Source organism: Drosophila montana, unplaced genomic scaffold, assembly GCF_035044405.1.
Source record: "Drosophila montana isolate Dmon_TW-CO22-7 unplaced genomic scaffold, ASM3504440v1 contig_1505_1, whole genome shotgun sequence".
In the NCBI taxonomy this organism is placed as follows: domain Eukaryota; kingdom Metazoa; phylum Arthropoda; class Insecta; order Diptera; family Drosophilidae; genus Drosophila; species Drosophila montana.
Genome location: NW_026996452.1, coordinates 1129431 through 1154530, shown reverse-complemented (window position 1 = coordinate 1154530; position 25100 = coordinate 1129431). Strand labels below are relative to the sequence as shown.

At 40.0% G+C, this 25100-nt stretch overlaps 5 protein-coding genes across 7 annotated transcripts; 2 read left to right on the top strand and 3 right to left on the bottom strand.

The window, feature by feature from the left end:
• The first annotated feature begins 14 nt into the window (after positions 1-14).
• LOC135437802 (SRR1-like protein) lies at positions 15-1016 on the top strand. The gene is made up of 2 exons (XM_064695879.1): positions 15-198; positions 258-1016. The coding sequence occupies exons 1-2, from the start codon at positions 56-58 to the stop codon at positions 961-963; spliced, it is 849 nt and encodes a 282-aa protein (XP_064551949.1). The 5' UTR covers positions 15-55; the 3' UTR covers positions 964-1016.
• Positions 1017-1086: 70 nt separating this feature from the next.
• On the bottom strand, positions 1087-3332 carry Ice2 (Interacts with the C terminus of ELL 2). The gene has a single exon (XM_064695856.1). The coding sequence runs from the start codon at positions 3255-3257 to the stop codon at positions 1242-1244; it is 2016 nt and encodes a 671-aa protein (XP_064551926.1). The 5' UTR covers positions 3258-3332; the 3' UTR covers positions 1087-1241.
• Positions 3333-3617: 285 nt separating this feature from the next.
• On the top strand, positions 3618-4630 carry Obp93a (Odorant-binding protein 93a). Its single transcript, XM_064695099.1, has 4 exons — positions 3618-3772; positions 3831-3968; positions 4021-4177; positions 4412-4630. The coding sequence occupies exons 1-4, from the start codon at positions 3659-3661 to the stop codon at positions 4606-4608; spliced, it is 606 nt and encodes a 201-aa protein (XP_064551169.1). The 5' UTR covers positions 3618-3658; the 3' UTR covers positions 4609-4630.
• Positions 4616-5874, bottom strand: LOC135437202 (acylpyruvase FAHD1, mitochondrial). Of its 2 annotated transcripts, none has more exons than XM_064695079.1 (4): positions 5719-5874; positions 5428-5533; positions 5273-5369; positions 4616-5213 (listed from the first exon to the last, which is right to left on the bottom strand). In XM_064695079.1, coding segments are annotated over exons 1-4 (693 nt in total). In that variant the 5' UTR covers positions 5720-5874; the 3' UTR covers positions 4616-4724. The 2 variants fall into 2 exon arrangements, with proteins under 2 accessions (XP_064551149.1, XP_064551157.1); XM_064695087.1 differs by lacking the exon at positions 5719-5874 and adding an exon at positions 5623-5681.
• Positions 5875-8249: 2375 nt separating this feature from the next.
• l(3)neo38 (lethal (3) neo38) lies at positions 8250-23886 on the bottom strand. 2 transcript variants are annotated; one of them, XM_064692212.1, is made up of 5 exons: positions 22951-23886; positions 14201-14347; positions 12169-12902; positions 12007-12103; positions 8250-11473 (listed from the first exon to the last, which is right to left on the bottom strand). In XM_064692212.1, the coding sequence occupies exons 1-5, from the start codon at positions 23138-23140 to the stop codon at positions 11337-11339; spliced, it is 1305 nt and encodes a 434-aa protein (XP_064548282.1). In that variant the 5' UTR covers positions 23141-23886; the 3' UTR covers positions 8250-11336. The 2 variants fall into 2 exon arrangements, with proteins under 2 accessions (XP_064548282.1, XP_064548289.1); XM_064692219.1 differs by lacking the exon at positions 22951-23886 and adding an exon at positions 14442-14586.
• Positions 23887-25100: the final 1214 nt, after the last annotated feature.

Below are 25100 nucleotides of genomic sequence, written 5' to 3'. Positions count from 1 at the left end.
AAGAAATTCCAAAAGTGATTACAGAAAACAAGCCATATACACGAAATAAATTGGAATGTCTGGCGCTGGCGAGGAATTTCAGGTGGTAACGCGCAAAAAATGGATGGCGCGTAAATGCCTGAGTCGACGTAACCGCCACAAATCCGAGAGCGATTACTTAAACGATTGCCCCGATGTAAATGTGGACCAATTTCAAGCGTAAATGCATTGGTTTATATGTTTATATGCATATACTGATAATTGTTAATGACTTGCAGACGCCTGGAGAGACTCTGCGGTGAAATGATTCAAAGTGATTATTTTATCTTGTCTATGGAAACGCTGCAACAGCACCTGGACATGCTTAAGCGACCACTGGAACGTATAGTCTGCCTGGGCCTGGGACCATTCACACGCACACACCAAGCGCTGCATCAGGCAGCGTTTATTATGAGCGCCCAGCGGCAGCACAACATTAAGGAGGCACTCTACTATGATCCCGTGTTTCGTGAAACTGAGAAAGAGCTAATTCAACGTCTGAATGGCACTGTCATAGCCGAGGACAGGGCAGGCAGGCATGAAGCTAATGTATCCACTCTTTATTATTTGCCCCACTGTCCCTACGCGCTAATGCACAATCTGCTGTGGTGCAATTGGAGCAGCAAAAGCTTGGCCAACGTTTTTCTAATCTCGAATAGTTTCGAGATGCTAACACTGAACCGAACTCTATCTAAAACTAGAATTCCCAATGATCACATTGCCCGAATAACGGCCAACTGCACAGAGTCTCCTTTAGAGGATGACTACGAGCACAACAATGTATTCAATGACCTGTCATTGCACAGTTTTCCCAGCGACAAACTACCAGCGGTTGATGACACAATATTTTGGACACGATGCGCCCCTTTAAATGTGCACGAAGATGAATTACAAACCGAGTTAAATATCGAGGCAGAACTGGCTGCATTGAGCATAGGATCATAGTTAAACTTTTAAGCGTCACGGAATAAACTATCCTCTACGTTAAGGAAAAGAAATGTTTCATGTATTGCCTTTTTGATAGTATTCAAACCTATTTTTAGAGTAAAAGGTGAAGGCAATTTACGCTTTGAAGAGACAGTATCAACTTTAATGGCATTTTGCTCGTAATGACAACTTAGATTATTTTTCCCGGGAAGAGCCGTAAGATCTATTCTGTTTCATTAAAATTAAATACATTGGGTAAAAACCAAGTCAAAAAGTTAATGTATACAAAATTTGCCTTATAGGCACATGATTTTGTCCAGCTCTTTATCCTGCTCCTTCTGTGCCTTGGCAGCAGCCCGCTTACGTTGTCTTGAATTTTTGCGCCGGCTTTCTCTTGTCTTTGGCTTCCTCTTGCGCGTACGCTGCACCAAGCTTGGTTGCTCCTCAACCTTCGATTTTTTCTTTATCATTGCCTTTTTCTTGGAGCGCTGAGCGCCGCCTACTTTGACTGGAAATGCACAGGGCAACAGCTGCAGCTGTTCGTGCAGGCGACTACAAAGCTTCGGCGAAATGGGCAGATAGCTGGCGGCCTGTGTGAGAAAGTCGATGTCATTGGGCGAGGTACCCGCCAGCAGATCGTGCAATTTAAAGCTTGTGGGTGTGGGTTCCAGCGTAGGTTGGCACAGCAGAAACTTGTCCTTATACTTTGTTGCATAACGTAGCAGATATCTGCCAGGCGTCACGCTGCGCAGCAGTTTCAGGAACTCGCGTAGCTGGCTCAGCTGCTGCGGCATGCTTATGTGATAGTATTCGTGCAGCTGCTGCTCCAGTGCACCTAGTGTAAGCGGCTCCTCCAGCAGCGGCGCCATATCTTGCAGCGAAATGCGCGAGCAATGGCCTTTGTCGGTCTGGAGCAGTTTCAACTGCAGCCACGCGCTAAGCAGCTCGTATTTGGTCATGATCTCACAGCCGCAATCTGGCTTGTTCTCCAGCTTGATGAGATGACAGCCCAGCATTTGATTGGCCGTAGCGTCGCGCACGGCCGCTATCGGAAGGCTGCTGTACATCAACAGTGCCGGCTCCGCCTCGGTATCCGCCTCCCCAGCACGCAGACGCCAGCTGACCAGCGCACAGTTGGATCTTGCTTCTGTCATACGCCGCACATCCTCATCGATAGGCAACAGTTTGTACTCGGCGGGCTGCACTTTGTCATTCAGCGCTGCGGCTGGCATATCACTAGATAGCTGCACGACGCCGTCGGCGGTAAACTGCAGCCAGTTGGCTGGTGCGTATGCTGTGTAGGCCTGCGCCAGGAGGCGACTGTTTGTGTGCCAGCCGCAGCTGCGTGCAGGTAGTGGCTCCTTGAACTCAATGCACTTGTGTTCGCTGTCGGGAATATTACTTATGTGCAGCAGCATTTCTGTGGGCAAATCCACGTATGCGCCAGGCGTTAATAGCATCAGCAGTGCATCCAGAGGCAACACAAACACATCCTCATCCGTTTCCAGCAGTTGGCGCTCAAGCGCGTCGGCAACAGATTGTGAAGCGGGCTCGTCATTTACGCCTGCATAGGCATAACGCTCCAAACGCACCCGCAATGTGCTTAGCTCCTGGTGCGGCAGGCGCACATCTGGCCAGAGTCGCACATGACCCCGACGACATATCAGCTTAATATCTTCCATGCTGGCTGCCTCCTCTTTCAAGCTTTTACATTGATGGAGCTGTGGCAGGCCTGTGTGTGTTGAGTAGCTGCTATTGGGTAGCTCACGCAGCAGATGCAGCATTCTCATCTCGAACCATTTGCAGTAGTGCATCACCAGTGGCTTCATGGGCGCATAGAGTCGCTCCTTCTGTGCGTTGGCATAGTCGTAGATGTGCTTTTGTACTAGCTGCTGCTCTTTGCAGCGTTTGCCGTTCGTGACACGCCAAACAATAAAATCATCCTCGCTCTCAGCTAAGTTTTGCTGCCAGGCAAGCAACAGACGCAGGCAGGCCGCCTGCTGTACTGCACTTAGCGCGGAATGGCGTTCCTGTGGATTGGGAAATTCATATGGTAACTGTTGCTTTGTGTGGTCATAAACAGTGCGTCTTATAAGCTCCTGAGTGCGTGGATCACTTCTGGTAAATCCGCAGGCGTAGGATGTAAAGACTTGAGATGGCCCCGGTTGCTCCTCCTTTAAAAACTCTGAATCGATGTCGTTTAAAAAGGTAAAGAGTGAGTCGTCGGCTTGCTCAATCGATTTGTTGAATACCCTATATGACGGCTGATTGCGAAATATTGTGACACTGCCCTTATATAAATTCGTTTCCATATTTGTGTATATTGATTTGCACCTTTACAAAGGGTTTTTTACCCTTTGGTTGGTTGTTTGTTGTGGTTCCGATTGGCGTTGTTTGTTGTTCTGTTAACTTAACATTCGTGTTAATGTTATTAACAGCACAGAAATTACTTTTGTAACTGTCATTATGCTTAAATAAAAGAATATGCAATTATCAATTTGACTACACAAATTGGAATATGAAATGTTTTTTTGAGTGTAAAATATCATGAAACAATTCCTCCCCCCCCTCCCATGGTGTCTTTCAAACAATTTCTGTCCGTCATTATCGTTAAGTTTAAATATGATTTTTACGCAACATTTAACTGGTTTAAATTCGTCAGATATGTTATTTAAGTCCGAACAGTTTCTAAAAAACATTTTAAAGCCACAGCATGTATTTTAACTATCTAATATTGGTTTTTCTGCTTGTTCTTCCAGTTCTAAAAACTGGAGCTGCTACAGCCAATATTACGAGCTGCGACAAGGCAAAAAAGCAACCAAAACTCGTGAGCTTTCGCTTTTTGCATATAAGAAATTATCATCGTTAAATTTGTTTGCTTATAGTTAAGCTCCTGTTGTAATGTTCCTAGAAATGATCAATTCAGCAAGTCCTGCCGCAAGTCCCTGCTAAGTCAGACTAATCTAACTACCAATAATGGGGAGACTCGAAACTTGAAATCGGACAAAGTGGCTCTACATGCAGTAAGTTGTTCTGCTCAACTATCAAATCGAAAATAAAGGGTATCGTTTACAGTGTATTGCGGAGTGCGTATTCAAAAAGAATGGCTATTTACTCTCCAATGGAACTGTTAATTTACCTGTTATGCAAAGGAGCCTGGCACAGCGCTATAAAAATGATGATGTTCTTTCAAATCTCATCGTGAAGAGTTTAAAAAGCTGCGTGGACTACGGTATGTTTTAAAGAAGAAACAGCTATTACCCTAGTTAAGCCCACACATAAAATGAACTCTGATATCCCAGCTCTACTTTTTTTCGCTGCTTGAATGTTGAAATTCTCAACAAGTTAAGACTTCGTAATGACAAGCCATTTGCAATCCCTAAGTCAGATAACAAAATCTTTTATATACAAAATAATCAATATTAATATTGTTATAAAAAAGTAATCTAAAATGTAACCCTTACAGCTCAAACGCGTACCCAACAATTCCAATGGCTGCATGCAAAGGACAACTGTGATTACTATCCGGCTACTTTGCTGGCCTGTATCATGGAACAGGTTTATCAGAATTGTCCGGCATCTATATGGAAAAATACGGATGATTGTGTGGGCATGCGGAATTACTTGATTGCCTGCAATGATGTGAAAACTAGCAGAAAGTAAATGTATGTAATTGCGTCTATAAAAATAGATCAATAAACTTAATCGTTCGTTTAATGGCTATATACTTAAATTGATAACATACAATTTAGTTGTCATTTGTCAGTTATAAGTCTGTATTACTCCGCACACACATTAAACTTCATGGTGGCCAAATCCGCCAGGCCGCACTCGATGACATCGCCAGCTTTGAAAGCATCGGAGCCATTTGGCGTGCCCGTCAGTATCAAGTCATTTGGCTCCAATGTCATATACTTGGATACATAGGCAATAATGTCAGGCACTTTGAAAACCAAATCAGCCGTGCAGCCGCTCTGCTTCAGCTCGCCATTGACCTTAAGCCACAGTGGCAGGGTATGCGGATCGTCCACAGCATCAAACGGTATAAATTGTGAAACTGGCGTTGATGTGTCGAAGCCCTTGCCCAATGTCCAGGAGCCGCCAGTGGCGCGTGCAGCAGTCAAATTGCATTGGGCAGTTAGATCCAAAGCCAAACAGTAACCGCCAACATGTTGCATGGCCTGAGCTTTTGATACATTCTTGCACCGCGATCCGATGACAACGCCTAGCTCCACTTCATAGGCGACCTTGGTAAACACTTTGGGCAACTAAAACGGACAATTCGTATTTATTATCAGTAGAGTTTCAAATAGCGTAGGTCACCTACGATAATGGGACAGCCTTCACGCAGATAGGAAGTTGTTGGTTTTAAGAAAACGATTGGCACCTGTGGCACCGGCACATTTTTGGCTTTGACTGCGCACCTGCGTATGGCAAACAAGTTGAATTACCGTTTCAATCAAGGCTTGCAATATCAATTACATGTAGTTTAAGGCAACTCCAACAATCTTCTTGCCCTCAAACAAAAAATTGGCCGCATCTTGGTTGCGTTGAAAGGCCATGAGGCAACGAGCGGATAGGCGCACCACTGAAAAACGTTATCAATTTGTTTAGTTTGATGATATTTTCAGACAAATTATGACAAAAATATAACTGTCTCTGTAAAACTGAGCTTACAATATGAATGTGAGACTGGAGATTGCGACCACTGCGGTCGACTGAATGTGAGTGAATATTTTGCTTTTAATTAGAACAATGTTAAAAGGCACTTACTTGCGTCAATGCTGTATTTATTGGGCCTCAAGGTTATCTGGAGACGTGCCCCTCTGCCCAAAAATAGTTTATCAATGGAAATTAAATAACATAAAACTCAATTGATCAACAGAGAACTAGATCGCTTGTTCAAAAGAGTGCAGCGTAACCGTTGCACTCGATTAGCGCATAAATCAGCAGCGTTGACGCAAATTCAGCAACATACTGTAGTCGCGATGTTCGTCAAATTAGCGGCGGTGACTTAGCGTCGATTTTTGGTACTTGTTATCGGAAAAGGAATCGGTCACTTTTAAATGCATTTATTTATGTTTTTAAGCACAAAACCCAATAAATTTAAATGCAGAATTGCAAAAAATTAAATTATTTACTGTCTACATTCATTTGTTTTGGAATTTTAATTTATAATATGGGTATACCAAGGGGTTGAAAAATTAGGTTTCCATTCTCTAAATATCTTAATTCAGGAATATATAATTCAGGTCTTGAGCCCTTATTTCTTAACTCAGGGACAATGGCCTTCAATGCGCTTTTGTCGATACATATTTTAAGAAGCTTTTGGCACTAATTTTAATCAAATGGACGGTACAGATTTTGAGAAAATAATTTAATTGTAAACCAACCTCATATAGTTTATTCATTACGCCTATCGAACTGCTAGTTCCAACGCGAACTGAACCACTGCTTGGATACAGTGTTGAACAATTCTATAAAGTATTGGGCGGGAACAAATCAATTCGAATTATATGTATTCATGAAAAAACGGAAAGGACTCTTAAACAATTACATTAATAAGTTAAAGCAAATTATATAAGAAGTATTCAGTCATACTGAATAGTGCAGCTTATGAAAAAATTGAATTTTTCTATTTTTCTCATTACATCCTATGTTAATGCAAAAAAACAAGCTGCCAATATTATATTTATACGTGAAATGGCGTCAATATTTCAACCTATATTTATCAATTTTTTGGCTAATGGCCTCAAATGCACGGTAGTTGTGCATATAGAGCACGATTTATCAATCATTTTGCCTTTTATTTCATTAAAATCGTCGACATTGTATCCAAGCAATAAATAATTTAATTTTTTTGCAATTCTGCCTTTAAATTTATTTGGTTTCGTCCTTAAAAACTGAAATAAATGCATTTAAAAGTGACCGATTCCTTTTCCGATACCAAGTACCAAAAACCGACGCTAAGTCACCGCCGCTAATTTGACGCACGTCTCATGGCAACAGAAGTTAAAGTACTTGTTGCGTGCAAAGGTATCGAATGGGTTCCGCATTAAAATTTGAAGGGAAATGGACCGTGCTATAGAATAAGTGGGAATTTCCAAAGAGCGCAGTGGCTTTAAAATCGATCCCAACCAGTGGGAAATTTTAAGAGTATCGAATCAAGTTTCAAAAGTTAAAGCGATTCCCTTACAAATTTAAAGCATATTAACAATAATAAGAAGCTTGTTTAAGGTGATTATAATTTATTAGAATTTTTATTGACTTAAATTATATATATATATATATATATATATATATGTATATATATATATAAATAAAATATTATTCAAGTACAAAGTTATATATACTCATTATTATTATTTAATTCAAGTAAATATAATTCAAAGTGTGTGTTTTGTGTGTCTGTGTGTATTTTCTCTTGCTATATATTAGGTAAGTACAATTTACTGAATCCTTGCTCTCCCTTTGCCGTACAACAGCATATTTTCCAACTTAGTTTTCTTTTAAAGTCAAGTATATCGGATGCTTTAAATAATTTCTTTTTGGATCACAAAACAGTAAATGTCTTAAACGAGTCGAAAATTGTTATTGAATTAAACATAGTTAAACGAAAGTTTAAGTTGTGTAATTATAAAAATATTGTAGCTGCTGCTGGTAACTTTTTATTCTCTCTAATTTTTTGTTTTTAATTTACTTTTAGCTCGAAAGTATGTCTAACCTTAAACCAATTTCGCCTCCAAACCGCGCGCGCACATTTTTTCTGTTTAAAATTTTCTTTTATTCTCGTCGTCCACATCCTTGTCCATAACACTCGCCATTTTGTTTTTAAACGCTACGTTGCCTTAACTTCAGTCCTTTCGCAGAAAACCTAACCTTAAAATGTATTAAGCTTTTTCAATTAACTTTCTCATTTCATTTCCTCACTTCTCATCATTTGTTTTTGTTTTTGTTTTTGTTTTCATTTTCAATACAGTTGCTGCCGACACTAAACGTAAATACAGTACAATACAGATACTTTTATTTTCTGTTTCTGTTTCTGTTTTCTTTTTGTTAGGGTATATATAAAAAGGTTTACATAATATAATTTGCCTGCCTGCCTGCCTGCTTTACTGTACTTCTAACTACAATTATAACCTCATCTTTGGCCGCACACTTCCGCTCATATTCCACATTCTCGTTCCGTTAGTTTGTAAATATGTAAATTGTAATACATTTCATTTAAATTCACTAAGAGTTGCACGGACTTTGTGTATTTGTGTGTCTATGTGTGTGTGTGTGTGTGTGTGTGTGTGTGTGTGTTTTTTTAATAATTTAAATCATTTTGTTTTTTACTGCCTTTTATACCTTCGCTAAACCAATTTAGTTTTCTTTTTTTTTTTTATTAATATTTGGAAAAATATGTTTTGTTTATAAGTTCGTTTTGTTTACGTTTTCTTTGCTGTTTTATGCTCTTTTAGTTTTCTTTATGAAATGCCAAAAATTTGTGCAAATTTCTAATGAATTTTTGAATTTTTTCTTTCTTTTGTTTTTGCTTTACACTAAAATATTTAACTTTAAAATGTATCTTTTTAGCTTTAGTTTCGTTTTTTTTTTTGTTTTGTATTTAGTTTCATTTAAAATATTGCATTTTTACTTTATATTTTTTGTTTTTAGTTTACTTTTTTTTTTTTTTTTTGTTTGGAGGCTTCATCCCTGAGTGATTTAATTTCCTTTGTTTGTCATTTATTGCAATTTTTTTTTTGTTGAAGTTTATAAACTTATTGTTTTATAATGTCTTATATGTGATTTATAAGAGTATGCAAAAACGGAACCAAAACAATTGCGAATTAGATAAGTTTGCGTGGGCTTCGAAGGTTGCTTATTTGTTTATGGGCTCTGCGACTCGACGGTTAGTTCTTGTCTATATGAGATTGACACATTTGTGTAATGGGAGGCAAACTACGTAAATCTTAGCCAAAAATGTGCTATATACTATAAAGTAGTAACTGTACTTAAACTTGATTTGTTTTCGGTTTTTGTCTGGCTATTTGTTTATATGTAACTTTTGGCTAATACATTTTGTTGGCTTATTTGCCTTTTGTGTGGCTTGTTGTGGTTGCTTCTGCTTGTTTTGCGTTTCTGTTTGTATTTGTAATTAGTATTTGTACTTTACTGCAAGTATTTGAATTTATTTTCTGTACTCAAAGCAACGCACAAAGCCACTAAACAGAAAATCCCCAACGAGAATTTCCCATTTCCCCTTAAGCTGCTGCACAATCTTCAATCACGTACACATTATAATATAATAATAATATATATATGAATATGCCTGGAACATAATTAGCATATACATTATACATATATGTGAAATAGTTAGTACATTGATAACTACACAAAATATGACACTACATCAATTGGGTATGCAAAAAATAAAAAGTAGCCAAAATACATATGCTTAACAAAATACTGGGAATTATAATCAAATGCTGCGATGAGCAACAAGTTGAATGCGTGTAATTTGGTCTTTGAAAAACTCTTCGAAATGCGTATAAGAGCGCATTAGTGACAATTTAGCTATTTTGTAGCCAAATCAGTAAGCTAATTCAGCTAGACCTTTTTATAGCTATTTATAGCTACTTTTTTGTAGCGGCAGTTGGCAGCACTGGTTGAGAGCCGTGCATCAGATTCCAATTGCATTCACAATATAAGAGAACTGTCTTATACCCATTACGATTTTCGAACAACTTGTTGCCCAAGGCACATTTTCGTGGTTGATTTCAGGAAAATAGATAGAATTGAATGTGAAAAGAAAGAAAAACCGAAACACCGCATTACAACTATTTGGTTTTAGATACTTTTTTGTTTTTTTTTTTGTTTTGTTTTTGTTTTGTTTTTGTTTTCAATGTATATTAGTTTGAAGCATTCCGTATAACTATATGTAAATATGCTGTTACCACATATGATAAAATGTATATTGGTATTGTTTAGATCTTTACATTAATCTCGTTATTCTCAAAAAATGCTATGTATTTGAACAGTTAATTACGTTTTCACTTGCACGAAGTGTTTGCACTTTATTTCGGTTATTGTTTTATGCCTTTCATTCATATACTTTATCCATTTTGTTTTTCATTTTCTTCAACTTTTTTCATTTTTTTGGTATAAGTTGGTTTTCTCTTCTTTTGTATTTATATAAAAAATATTCTTTTATTGAGTTTTTTTTTGCAGTTATTGTTTTTGGTTAGCTGTTTTCTGTTTTTTATATTTTTAGAGCGGTATCTTTTTTTTCTTTTTTTTTTTGGATCGATTATATATGGTGTGTATATATATTTGTGGTATTGTATTTTATAGTTATGTTTTTGTTTTTGTTTTTATTCTTTTGGTAAGCATGGTAGGTTGGCTATAGCTATAGAGTATACTTGTATGTTTTTAATTGGTGTATTGTAATCTGTCTGATTTTCTTGAATGGATAGTTAGTTTGATTTAAACGACGATTGGAAGTTGGGCCTGCAAAGATGCAAGCTTGTATTGCATTCGACTGTTTAGTGTTTGCTTCACTTTGAACATTAAGTTTAAAAATTCTTAAAAATACATGACATTTTTCTTCTTCTCTCGTAAGTGTTGAAATAAAGTATAAGACTAGAAATATATATTTATGTATATATATATACATATATACCGTTACAATTTGACTTAATTAATATGCGCATCAAATGAATTTGTTTTTTGTAATTTTTCAAAACTTATTCTAAGTACATTTATTTAAGTTGTTGCGAAAAAAACGAAAAACAAAAACAAAAAGAAAATTCAAATGAAAATGGTGTTCAATGAAAATTGCACATAAATTTGTATTCCATTAAAAATTATTCGCTTACAATTAAAAGCTTTGTTTTTTGTTTATTTTTTTTTTTTTTAGTTTATGCAGCAAAGATCACAGATCCTCATAAAGAAATGAAAGCCAACTATGCGCATATTTTAATTTTAAAATTCCAACTCGAAATTCTTTTCGCTTCCCTTTTCCACCATTTTTGTTTTGTTTTGTTTTGTTTTGTTTTGTTTTTTGTACATTAAATTGCTAAACTTTGCTTAACTGTTTTTGTGCGAAAACTTGAACTGAAAGAACCAAAGCTAAAGAACTGAAAGTGTCTTAAAACAAAATTCAACTAATACTTGCATTCTGTAGTATAACTTTTTGTTTGTTTCTTTCTTTTTGTTGTTGAGAGGGTTATTGGATTTGGGTGACGCTCAGCAGGACCTTCGGTAAACTCCAAACACATTTCAAAAGCAGCTCAGCTTTTGCCAAAAAAAATGCACAATTTGCGGCTGCAATTTGCGTGGCAACAACTTAGCCGCCTTTTGGGGCATGAAATGTATTTGTGAATTTACCAAAAGTCCTTGTACGAACCTCAGGAACCGTGTAGCGCATTATTCTGCGCATTGTTCCCGGCGCTGCCATTCACATTCTGGGCTGAGACCTCCGACTTGACGCGACGCGCAATATGCGAACGCGTGTGTTTGCGCAAGTGATCCTTGCGATAGAAACCTGAATTAAAAGAAAGTATATATTAGTATTAGAAAATAATTCAGAATGGTAGAGACTATCAAAAGTTATTCCATATTCAAGCCACGATATCTCTAACGAATTGTGCAAATGTTTAAGGATGAAGCACAAAGCACAAAGGGAGAGGATAGGTAAGTGTGTGCGATAAAGAACAGAAAACAAAGCATGAAGGAATAAAAACAGTTTTTATGCAAAATTGAATAAAAAGAAATTTGCGAAATAAGGAGAGAGAGCGAGGGCGAGAGAGAGAGCGAGTGAGAGAAAGGACGAGGTAGAGAGCGAAAGAGGGCGAGTAAGAGAGCAAGAGAGGGAGAGATAGAGGGAGAAAGTGAGTGCGAGTGAGAGAGGGAGAGAGAGAGGAAGAAAGAGAGCGAAAGAGAGACCGAAACACCTTGCTTTAAAGAAAGCAAACTTTCTTGCTTTCTGTGAGCACAAGACCACAAAACGTTTAAGGATGGCGCACAAAGAGGAATATATTAACTAGTACTTGCGGACTCTTCGATTTATATTCTCACCTTTGCCGCACTCAATGCAGACGTGCTTCTTCTCACCCGAGTGTATGACAATGTGCAAGGTGAGCTGCTCCTTGCGCTTGAAGGACTTCATGCAGATCTGTTGAGAGATAGAGAATTGATTAAATTTTTGGTATTAATGCGACGAATCAGACCGCCACTCACATTGCACACATGCGGCCTGTCCGGTATGTGGGATAACTTGTGCCTGGTCAAGTGATCCTTGCGCTTTAGCGCCGCATTGCAGATATCGCAGACAAAGCGCCGCTCGACGGCATGCGAGATGACATGCTGCTCGATCAGGCTGCGATCCGGATAGGCCATCTGGCATTCGGGGCAACAGTAGAGCGTGGAGCCGTCCAACGCTTTCGTTTCACGTATTTCGCCGGGCTTGGGACGTGGCTTCTTCTCCTTTGGCGGTTTCTTCTTTTTGGTCTTCTTGCCGGTGGTGGTGGTGCCCCCTGCGGCATTTGTGGTGCCCACCGCCGCGGTGCTCGAGACGGCGGCACCATTACTAACCGCACCATTCGCATTGCCATTGACCCCGTTGCTGGCACCGCCATTGGCCAGCGCCGAGCCATTCGCATCCGTCATGCTGGTCATGTGGCCGCCATGATCCATGCCCACCAGACCGCCATTGTGATGGCCACCGCCATTGGCGCCATTATTGCTGGGCGTTAGTGCGACGCCCCCCAGCGCCAAACTGGCCAAATTGGTGCCATTCTTGAGGACATCGCCCGTGGACTCCTTCTTTATTGTTTCCGAATACTTGAGGAAGTGCTGTATGGAGATTGGCAGTGTTGCGGATAGCAAATGCGATGAGTAGTCGACCGTGTTGGCCGTATTGGCCAGCGTTTGCCACGATTGATTGACATTCTGTAAGATTTGCTGATTGAGCACTGCGAAAGAGGATGGAAAGAGATGTGAGTATTAAATGTACTCTATGTCTAGCCGGGGCGTGGGGTACTATCACTAGTGCAACAGACAAGTCTGTTCCCAAAAGACATAATTCTTGATCAGCATTGATAGGCGGGTCTATATAGACTGTCCCTATGTACAATTATCTTAAGGATCTCGCTCAGTTGTAAAGCTAAGATCCTAAGATAATTAAGACAATCGCCTGTAAATCGTGTTTAGATAAGATCCGAAGATAGTTATCTAAAAGGGTATCTAATCTTTGTTAACCGTACTTTCTTGTGTTCGCTCTGCTTTTGATGATGATGCTGATGGACACACCCAGGACACAAATCCCAATTCCCAGCCCAACATCCCCCCCCCCACCCCCTCCCCCTTGGACGCACCGTTACTAAATATATGTCCACGCCCAGCTCAGCTCCTTCAGTTCATGCATTATCTAATAGCTTCCTGGATAATTTTCTTGATGTAAGAAAAGCAAAGGCAGAAAAAAAAACCTACCCCAACAACAAAAAGCTTTGGCTTGGCAACGCACACACACCCACACACCCAGACAACCCGTGTGTGCGTCTGTGTGAATAGGCTCAATTCTATTTTCTTGAAAATCCCAGGCTGCCCCCTCCACACCGCCCTCCCGGCTTAGCAGACCACCTACAGTTACTGCCGCCAAGGACACATGACATGCCGCATCCCTAACCCACTCTCTTTGCAGCAGCCGCTTCCCCCCTTTCCCTGCTGCTTCCCTGGGGCAAAGGCTCAAGTTTTCAGGCTGTTCTTTTAAAGTTAATACGCCTACGTGGAAAATATATATATGTGTGTGTGCGTGTGTGTGGAAAAGTTTTTGTGCTCGACAAGTAAACAGAAATTTTGAAAACTTGTTAATAGGAAATACACACACACACACACACACATACACTCAAGCACAGAGGGTTCATAAATTGCTGGGAGATAAAAGTTGTTGGCCGCTCCAAAAAGTATGCTACAAAATCGTAATCCAGACAGGGCGCAACATTTTCCTTCATTTTTTTTTTTATATAAATAACATTTGAGCCGAAGCGGACCGAGTGCGGGGCAGCGGGGCAGGGGCGGCGCGCACGAAGAATAATGCGCGTCCTTGAAATTACATGCCATATAACAGATAGCTGGCCAAAAAAAAAAAATAAAAAGCCGAGACCCAAAAAAAAAATAAAAGGAAAAACAAAGAAAATATAGCCTTTTCCCTCCCTCGCCCCCTCCCTCCACCCGCAAATACAAACCCCTGCCGCTTGCGTCGCCGACTCACCTTCTTCCCGGTCACGTTCAATTTTTGGATGGATTTTACCCTTATGATCCGCTGCAGCGGCCGCATTCAGAAAGTTTAGATCACTCTGCGGCTGCGAGTATGGTATGGATATATTTTGACCATATTGCATATTATTGGCCGCCGAAACTGTAAAAATAGAAGAGTGAGAGGGAGAGAAACATTAGCAGTTGATAAAGTAAAAGAAAAAGACACATTTTTTGTGAGGTTAGGTCATATTTACACATGCTCGAAATTGCGCTAGAATCACAGCCTTATGTGGTTACTTTATAGATATTTTAAGTTTTATATATTTTCTATCAATTTTATTAAATATATATTGTATATTTTATGTGTTTAGCTTGTGTTAAAATTTGTTTAATTCGAGGCCGCCGCAAGCGAGCTCCAGCGCACAACGACTAACTACAACTGACTGGGACCTGCGTCTGACTGAGCTACAGCAGCAGTAGCAGCAGCTACAGCTGGCAGCGGCGACGGCGACACACACACACACAAACGAACACATGCACGCACACGACGAACGAGGATCGGGTGCCGGCTAAAAGCGGGCGGCTGTTCGTTTTATGCACGACGCCTGACAATGTCCCAGTGCCGCACGATTTATTCTTCGTGTGTGTGTTCTTATACATATACATGAAGCTACTGCCTGTATGTATGTGTGCCTTTGTAGGCTGCTACACTTTGTTAGTAGTTGGCAACACTGGCTGCTGACGGCTGACATGCGTAGGTTGTTGTTGTTGCTGCCGTTACTTTTAGGCAGCTGTGGGCATGTCTGCCTGCCTGCCTGTTCGCCCGCCTGCCCCTGCCTGCTTGCCTGTCGTCGCGCTGCCGTCTGCCAAGGCCAAATTTTGCACCCACACACACACACTCATACAAGCGCACTGAGCGAGAGAGCACACGTGCAAGCCACGCATACATAGGAAAAAGGAAATTAAAATTGAAAATGCCGGCCCTACCGATGCGCCTCAAATGTATGCTACACACACACACACATACATACCCCACAGCGTGTGTGTGTGTGTGTGTACGCGTATTTTTCGGCATTGCCTTTTACGACAGAATTTTGCCGGGCGCTCGTTTTTATTAATAAATATTTTCTGGCTGTTGCCAATTGGCCCGGTTTTTTGTTAGTATTTTTCTTTGTATTTGCTTCCTTTTTCCTGATGAAATGATTATGTACATACTGGATGGGAGAGAGGAAGACAAGAGCAACAGCAGACGCAAGGTATGCAGCATGGTATGCAGCGGGGTATGCAGCAGAGTATGCAGCAACAAAAAAGGTTACAAATTTAATAATAATAAAAAGAAGAGCCGAAACATTTAAAAGCATAACATATATGTATGTACATGTGGGTGTACGACTATGTGATTGTGCCTGAGTGAGTGCGTGTGAGTCTGTGTGTGTGTGTCTGTGTATGCGTGGCAACTGCCGTTCAGTCCCTCGAATAAATTAACTTGTGACCTTGCATTATAATTTAACATATTTCTTATGCTTTAATGCCCACTGCGAGCGTTGCCACAGTCGCATAATATACTCTAGCACACTTTTGGGGTAAACGAATTTAATGCGCTAACCTCAATTAGGCAGGTCATATGTGTGCAGACGGATGTGTCCGTGGGGAGAGGGGAACAGAGAGAGAGTGAGAGAGAGACAGAGAGAGAGAGAGAGAGAGAGAGAGAAAGATTGCCCTGCGTGGGTAAATAAAGCAAACAGGCTAATGAGATCTAATAAAGGAAAGTAGTCCGCATGGAGGATTAAGCTGAAACAATTGACCAGCGAACCGTAAAAGGCACCAAAAGACATCTTTCGGAAACAGACTCGTAAATGAAATTATTTCAGGAACCAGTGTATGCCTAAAAGCAACATTTTATTTAATTAAATACAGTAATTATGATTAATTGAGTAATTTAACAAAGGCAGAACAAAAACATGAGCCTGCACGAGCCATCGAAATTTTATTTAAACATTCGAAAGTAAAAATTAAAAACTTTACACATAAACCTATCGAACGATTTGTAGTCAGTGTTGAAAAGTTTTCGAAACATGCTTGAAATGGTATAATGTGTACGTTTCATTTCCAATCATTGCAAAAGTTTTCTAAAAATTTTGAGATTTTAAATTTAGACAAATTATTGAAACATAGTTAGGCCTTAGAGCAGAACAAACATTGAAAAAAATCTTGTCTAGCCATAAATATTTTCCAAAAATTCCACGACACTTTTTAAAGAAGAAACAAACTAATAATTGTTATACGTTGTCTGGAGTAAAGTTTTCTTGAGAAACTAGTCAAAAAGTAGAGGATGAGCCTAATGCTTACGCACGAAAAATCGATTTACATATAAGTCCCAAAAATCTCGACACACAGCGACGAGGACTTTCCTCCACCCCTTCACCATCCGGGGACAAACGAGAAAAAAAAAATAAAGGCCGAGATAATCAAATATTATCCGAGCAATTAAATTGCCCTTCACCCCCCCCCCCCCTCCCCTTCGTTTACTAAAGTTGATAGATAAACAATGAAAGCAGTTAGACAAATGCAAGACTTATGTAGCCGTAATTAATCAAGTGAATCAACTGAGTGCACAGAGTAAGCGGCAGGCCCCAAAAAGTAGACAACGAAAAGTGACAGAAAAAACCAACTGCCCATAAAAATGACAAACAAGAAACAACAAAAAAATAACACACACAAGTTGACAAAACAAAAACGAAACGGAACATGGAACGGGTATACGAAATGTCAGACAGAAGAGGAGCAGAATTGACAGACGCACGGAAATACTGGGCTAAGCCTGTGTGGAAACGAGCAATGGACTACGTCGAGCCACCGACGACAACAAAGCTGAAAACACGCGCTCCATTTTCCATCAACGTACCCGGCATTCTCGTTGTAACATTTCACTTTTCACTTCACTTTCACATGGGCCACACGACAACGTCGACAACGACCAGCAGCAGCGGCAGCGGCAGGACGAGCACAAGAACGGATGAGTAAGAGAAACGGCAGAATGTTGTTGTTGCTGCTGCCTAGCAACGAGTTAAAGTCGGTGAAAACTGAAACACGGCCAAGCGAGAGTGAGAGCGCGCCCAACTTCAAATGAGCGTGTGTGTAGAGAGAGTGAGAGAATGAGCGCGCGCGCCTGTGTGTGTGTGTGAGAGTTTATGTGTGTGAGAGAGTGTGTTTGTTGGGCGCACGCTCTCCAATACCACAATATGGCGGCTGGCTTAGGTTTGAGTGGCACAGCCAAAGTGGAACAAAATGGAAAGGAATTCGCTGGGTTTGGGGAACGTTATGGAAAAACATGGCGCTACGCTCTGCATGCCTACTTTTAAGTGTGTTTATAGTGCCGGCATACACAGTGAAAGCGGTGAGAGAGAGAGAGAGTGAGAGAGAGCGCGCGCGCAACAGAAATATATATAAATATAAAAATACATGTACAGATATGTACATAGAGTAGAAGAGAGAGTGAGAGAGCGAGCGAGGTTAGCAAAGACTGCAACCCCTATTAGAGTTGGGGGTTTTAACGTCCGCTGCTCGTGGTTTGGGCGTGTGTAGCGCGACGCGGCGCCAGTCGCCAGAGTTTGAGTCATCAGCGACAGCAACAACAACAATAAACCAATCCAACCACAATAGAGTTGCCAGAATCAGCTTTAAGCCTTAAAGCTGCCATATGATAGGAAAAAGCTTTATTTGGCTTTATTGTTTTACACTTGCCTGCTTTTTTCGAAGGGCTTAAGGGCAAATTAGCAGGAAGGGAGGGGTGTCTAACTCAATTACATGCACGCCCAATGCGCTCATATATCAACTGTACATAAATGCACACACACACACACAGACACATACACATATGTATATGCAGTGAAGGCTCTATTAACGGACATCTCTTTATGGCATCAAAGTTTTTCCAATGTTTTTCCCCAACTTTTGAATTTTACTGTCATTTGTCCTAATTTGTTGTACAGGTTCAAAATTGTTCGAAATGTGGGATTTTTTGCTCCAAAGTTTAGCTTTTTTTTTACAATATATTAAAAGTTGTAAACATTCTTTTATGATTATCATTAACATATATATGGATATTTAAAGCATTAACGAATGTATATTATTAGACGTACGTGTCCGCTCAAGTGGGATTTCACTGTATTTACTTATATCTACACCTAGTCTGACAGACTTATAAGCACGCGCATTTTTAGTGTTGCATAGCGTCAGGCGCTGTTCGCTTCGTGGGGGTGTAAACCCAGCCAGCACACACGCTCGCACTCACACTCCCTCACGCACACACACACACACACACACAGTCTGTTATGTACACATAGAAATATGTACATGAGTGCAAATAATTTATGGGGGGGTTGGGCGCGCCAAAACGACCCTCTCGACAAACCGCAATATTATCACATATGTACATACGCCAGGCTGGTCATCTGCATGGCATATAGTATTCCCGATTCGCCACTCGGATCGTGTTAATATACAGATCATATTATGATTAAATGCAAGGCTAAGCTAAGCACATGGCTAATGTTAAGCACCCCAACCCCTAGCGGGCGCTCTCCCACTCTCCCGGTCTCACTCTCTCAGTGTTTTTTATTTCTTTACTCATCCTTGCCCTCCCCGATGCTTCGTCATCGTTTAAACGGAAAAATCAATGAGCCACAAATATTGTACCTTTTATTTACGTTTTTTTGTTGTTTTCTTTTCCTTTTTTTTTTTTTTTGGATTTTGCTTATTTGTCTTGTGTTGACGTTGAAATTTTGATATCTACTTAAAGAGTTGCCCCCAGGACTTGATAAATTATGTAAATTGCACACAACAAAAATAAACAAATATTTACCCCAGGTGCTTGAACTTGAAAGAAAGTTAAGGGTACGTAGCTTCCATGCTGTAATACAGCCAGGAAAAGAAAAGTTGGAACGATTTTTTGATGGGAGCTCATGTCTTAAACTGATATAAATAAACAAAATTATAAAAATTATTTTTTGCTAAGGAATAAATAAATGGTATGACGATATTATATTTTTTGCTGACAAAAATTAACGCAATCTCGAAAATTCAAATATATTTATTTCCTTGGATAAAAACTTTGAAATTGTGTCATTTTTATTATAAAGCGTTTCAAGATGTTTTATCTATAACAAAAAAAATGTCTTCCTAATCTGAATCGAAATGAAAAAGCCTGAAAAATATTTCCTTAATATAATAGGAAACGGACAAATATAAGATGACAGTAGAACTTTATTCCGTTAAGAGATCTCTTAATATTTATATCCTATGAAACGGACATGTAACCGATATTAATTAAAATGATTTATATGTATTTTGTTTTCATTATCTACGACCAATCAAAAGTCAATATTTTGTTTTGATTGCAGTTAATGTAAAGTAACATGATCCCAAAACTGTTCATTTTTATTTTTATAAACATCAAAGACCTAAACCTGGCCATATTTATATTATTTTTGGTAAACATTACTCAGATTAAATAAAAATAAATAATAAACACGGCAACTAGATATACGTAAGTTCTTCCTATCGAGGTTTTCCATTTACTCGCATCTCATTTAATCTAGATAATAGATAATTCAAAAATGGCTATCCAAAACGATTCGTTGGCCATCTACAAGAGTCCGAATCTGTTGCCAGTCGATATCTCAGTTCATACGAATGTGATTTATAATGCGAGACACGCTATCGCATGCTATAACTATCTCCCAAAAACAAAACTGGACTCTGGGACTTTTTTTGTTGTTGTTGATAAGCCAGCTAATAAGCGACAAGAAAATGCGGTAGCTCGACTGAGCAGGGAGCGGCATGCAGCGGGGGTAACCATCGCTCTACCTGCATGGGCTAGCTGCAACCACACACACACACGCACGCACACACGCACACACACACACGTTGATAGATAAAAGAGCAACCCACACTCACACACTCACACACACTCATGCACAACCCTGACACATGCATAGACACATTTTCCTGTTGTTGCAGGTAAAAAAAAAAAATGTGAAAAACCAAAATGAAATGAAATAAAATAAAACGCTAAACTGGAAATGTAATGCGTAGAGCTGAAAAGCTGGGATCAATGAACTATACAAAACAGTGGCAAATGGCAGTTGGTATCGGGTGCGAGTTCGAGTTCGAGTTTGGGTTCGAGTTCTGGTTCTGGTTCTGGTTCTTTAACGTGCTGCATTTTCCAGCGTGTACAAATTAATTATGAACTATTTGCGGACTGGGCAACTAATAATGCAAGTGAATGCAACTAATTACAATTGATAAAAGACGTGATGTGAGCCTATCAAAGCTGGTTTGAGCTGGGTTTTGTAGATAGGTAAACGCTTCGAGGCCGACTAATCGCAGCTCTGCAGCTTCTAGTTCAATTCGCGGAAATAGTTCATTACAATGAACTAACCATGACGGATCTAAGATGAACTATTGAAAAATATTGGTAGCGTATTCGGAAAGAACTTAAATGAACGACTGAACTATGTTGGGCCTCAAATGAACCTCGAGTGAACGGATTGAAACCCAAATTGGAACCACTGAATGATTTTGGATGCAAATGAACCACTGAACGATTAGAGAATATAATGAACAAATGGTTTGGAACTCAAGTGACCGAAGATGAACGAATGTTGGGATGTTGCTAAACTATGTTGGGCCACAAATAAATATCAGATGAATACTGTAACTCGATCTAATGACTGAACGATTGGAGACTCCAAAGAACGACTGAACGAATTGGAACACAAATGAACCACTCAACGATTGCAAATGAACCACTCAAGGATTAGGCGCTTTAATGAACAAACGGTTTGGAGCTCAAGTGACCAAAGATGATCGAACAAAAGCAAGTTGGGATGTTGCTAAACTAAGTTGGGCCTCGATTAAATAACAAGAATTATAAGCTAGAACGGAGTTTAGTTGCTCAGTTGGATGATTAGTTGATTTGAGCTCTGTCTGAATGATTCGGTAGAACTCTGACTGCTTATGTACAATGCGTTTGCGTTTAGGGGTTGGGCTGGCAGTCACCCTGCCACAAAGAGTTGCAGCTTGGCTAAAAGGAAGTCAGTGCAATTAAAAAGGCAGCGACGCTGCCTTTCCACAAACAGGGGTTGGGGTTGAAAACTGCGCACGCACACATACACATACTCAAACTCCCCCGTTTAATTGAGTGTGTGTGTGTGTGTGTGTGTGTGCTGAGTAGCTAACGACAGTAAAACCCACCCCCGGGGCTATACAAAGTAAAATGCAGCAAATTCAAAAGTTATTTGAGTTCATTGCATTTTCAAGCGAAGCTAAGCAACAACAACAACAACAACAGCAACAACAACGAGAGCGAGAAAAACTGGCAATAGCAGCAACGGGCACACACACACACACACACACACACACACAAGCACAGTGCCAAACGGGGGTGGGTGGTAATGACTCAAAACATAGCGCAGCAGAAGGAAAAAAAAACAGCAACAAGAACGAAAAATCGTTAGATTCGGTTATGTCGACAGCCGCATCCGCTCCGCTCCGCTGCATAAGTGAGGAGTACAAATTGCAGGACGTCCGTGTTGAGTAGGGTATTTGCGCTTTTTAATTTAAGATCTGGGGTGGACAATTGTTTGATAGGGTGGGAACAAATATATTGAAATGGGGCGCACGTGTGGAATTTGTGTTTAAGAATAATTAGTTAATATCAGTATAAACGAATTCAGAGAAACTCTATAAAGTAAAATAAACTAGTATATAAAAAAATTTACAATCAATCACCTAAAAGTATGTTCTACCATCTAGCTGAAGACCCCGGTAGTATCCACTTATAATTTATTTTTAACTCTATAAGTTTATATCAAAAAATAAATATACAATGCACAATTAAAGCCTTGTTCATAAAAGAATATAGGAACCATGTGCGCATTTTATCAAAGAACCAAATGTAATATTTATAATATAAATATTTATATTCTTTTATCATTTTGTTTATTCACACAGCTTACATTATGTAACAATAAATAAGAGAAATGATCATTTCCCATATCAAAACTTATGAACGATGATCAATCGTGATTTGAAAAACATGTTGAAATTTTAAAGTTTGGTTTTCTCATCAATATCAACAAAAACCCGTTTTTCTGGCAGGTGGCAACACTCGTATGAACGCAACATGGTTTCAATGCATTTTCTTTCAATGCGAACTAGTTCTGTGAACTGCAAACGAATCACTAAGCGGCTGATCAGTTGTTTACGTGCTCTCTCGCTCTAACCAATGATATGTCGTATGCTGCGCGCAGCAAAACCAAAACCAATGCAAACATTTAATGCTCTTATACATGCGCAGTTGTTTTTTTCTTCTGACATTCTTAAAGTTGATCCTCTACATTCTTCTTCTTTACAATCAAAACATGAATGTTGTGCTAGTTACACATGTTCAAAAGACCCCAAACGGCGTGTTGTAGTGGATGGGCATAGGGAAAAGCAAATCGTTGCCGCTCTTGTTGATGTTGTAGCTGCCGACGCCAGCGCTGACGTCGCTGGCGACGCAAACGGCAGCGACGGCGACAGCACCAGGCGAAAATAAATCGATAAAAATAAAATAAATTTTTAGTGATTATGTTATATATGTATTTATACGCATACACATGCAGCGCGCATATTTAAATGTATGTGTATATATAGAAATGTGCATATGTATAATTGTCTTCTATATATGTATGTACTTGTGTGTGTATAAGCACTTACCGTTGGGCACATTCTGATTGAAATGATTGCCATTGGTCTGATAGCGCTGCACATGATTGTCGCTGCCCGCTGCAGCGGCCGCAGAGTTCACCGGCGGCGTACCAAATGCGCCCGGTGTTTGTGCATCAAATTTAGCGGCAAACTGATGAATGCCAGAGAAAGGGCCGCCGAATGCGGAGAAATTCATCATGACAGTTTTATGTTGTTAACAGAGATTTACGCATACACGCACAGGCCGCAGTCTCACGCGCGCACACACACACACACAGGCAGGAGCCGCGATGCCTGTGTGGAATTGCTGCCTTTTGGTTTTTAGAGCTTCTGCTCACTGCCCGTTATTATATTTTGGGGCTTGTGTAACACTTTCGCTTTTTTGTTGGTTGTTTTCAAATTGCACTAAACAACACCAACAAGAACTGTAACTGTAACATAAACGTTGCGTCGAGCCTGAGAAATTGAAATACGATCGAATTGGAGAAGCAGAAACAGGCGATGGGCGATGACGATGACGATGACTATGCAGCGCTTTTCTACAGTGGGTGGTGCTAACTTGGCTGGATTTGTTTTTGTAGCTGCCGCTGTTGTTGTTTTTGTTGTTGTTGCTACGATTGTTGGTGGGGGTTGGTTTTTGGTTGGTGTGGTGTGGCGAGGTACACACTCACACTCGCGTATACACGTTGGTATGAGCGCGCGATTGTATGCAGCGCTTTACTTTTTGGGGGTAGCAAAATGTACAACTTTCAATTTCGCTTAAACTAAACACACACAGAGACAAAACACACAACACCAACAGACACACACGCACACACAATCACACACGAGGCAACGTCGAGCGCGACGACGTCGACGGCGAACAACAACAATAATAAAGTAGAATTAAACGAAAGTCACGCTTACAACCGGCTCGTCGAGGCTCCGACATCAAACTAAAAGTAACATTACAACGAAAGAAAGCGGAAACACTGGGGCAGGCAACGGCAATCAGGCGCAGGCAGCGACTGCGACTGCGACTGAGCCAGAGACTGAGAAACAGAAACAGAGACGCCAGCGGCAACAGCGACGCAATGGACAAATGACAGTGACAGCGCAGCTCTCTTTTTTTGTATTAGTTCGCTAATATGTATGTACATACATACATACAAATGTTTGTGAGCATGTGTGTATAGTGCTTGTGTGCGCTGCTTTGAGGGTGGAAGTTTTTCTACTTCTCTGGAAAATGTGCGTTTATTTGTACGTTCTTTATAATGCGTTTCTGGCTGGGTATATGACACTAACCAAACGTTTCAGTTGATTAGCTAACTGCAGATATTAACTTAAAAAAAAGTTTGCAGACATTATATTATATAGAAAATTCTTAAGTTACATAAATAGACGCTAAATTTAAATTTACAACAGATATTATGTAAATCGTTTGTGTACCAAATCAACGCATATTGAACTATAAAATAGTATAATAAACACATTTAAATTATATTTTAAATGTCTTAAGAATTCTATATTTACAGGACATTCGTAAGTCGACCATCACTTACCAGTAAACTCACAAACAGAGTGCCTTGTATTCGTATTTTTATTTGGTTTTCCAACTTTTGGGGTTGTGTGGCCTGGCCGTCGCAGCCGCAGTGAACGGGCCAGTGCATTTATATATGTACTGTATGTTTGTACGAATGTACATATGTATGCATCTATGTTTGTTTATACACGCGTCTATATGTAAGCATTAATGTAGCTGCATGCGTACGTTTGTGTGCCTGTATGTACGTGCATATGTATATGGGATGTCTAGAAACGCACAGCAGCATTCTCGGCCGCGTCGCCGTTGCTGCATTCAATTCTGCTGGCGCTGCCTATGGTGCTTGTGTTAATGAAAGTGAGTGCAGCATCAGCATAAGCACTTGTCTGTATGCGTGAATATGAGGATGGGAGACGCTCTAATAAGAGAGCAGTAGTCGTTGCTCGCCAAAGCAGCAGCAGCCTCTCAGCCAGCAGCATTTACATGCATTTGTTTTTATGCCTGTGCCTGCGCCTGGCCTGCAAGTGTTTTATTGTTTTTCCGATGCCCTACGGCGCGGAAGTTATGCACTTTAAAGCGAACAGAGGCAAATAAAAATTAGAGTACAAAAAGACAAATGGCTTATAGAATCGAAATG

What these genes read in the sequence shown, in the direction of transcription:
- LOC135437802 (XM_064695879.1), top strand. Translation starts at nt 56, where the DNA reads ATGTCTGGCGCTGGCGAGGAATTTCAGGTGGTAACGCGCAAAAAATGG. An exon ending in AATGTGGACCAATTTCAAGC is followed by an intron (nt 199 to 257) that starts GTAAATGCATTG and finishes AATGACTTGCAG; the next exon opens with ACGCCTGGAGAGACTCTGCG.
- Ice2 (XM_064695856.1), bottom strand. Translation starts at nt 3,257, where the DNA reads ATGGAAACGAATTTATATAAGGGCAGTGTCACAATATTTCGCAATCAG.
- Obp93a (XM_064695099.1), top strand. Translation starts at nt 3,659, where the DNA reads ATGTATTTTAACTATCTAATATTGGTTTTTCTGCTTGTTCTTCCAGTT. An exon ending in CAAAAAAGCAACCAAAACTC is followed by an intron (nt 3,773 to 3,830) that starts GTGAGCTTTCGC and finishes GTTTGCTTATAG; the next exon opens with TTAAGCTCCTGTTGTAATGT. An exon ending in ACAAAGTGGCTCTACATGCA is followed by an intron (nt 3,969 to 4,020) that starts GTAAGTTGTTCT and finishes TATCGTTTACAG; the next exon opens with TGTATTGCGGAGTGCGTATT.
- LOC135437202 (XM_064695079.1), bottom strand. An exon ending in GGAGTTGCCTTAAACTACAT is followed by an intron (nt 5,370 to 5,427) that starts GTAATTGATATT and finishes TGCCATACGCAG; the next exon opens with GTGCGCAGTCAAAGCCAAAA. An exon ending in GTGAAGGCTGTCCCATTATC is followed by an intron (nt 5,214 to 5,272) that starts GTAGGTGACCTA and finishes TGTCCGTTTTAG; the next exon opens with TTGCCCAAAGTGTTTACCAA.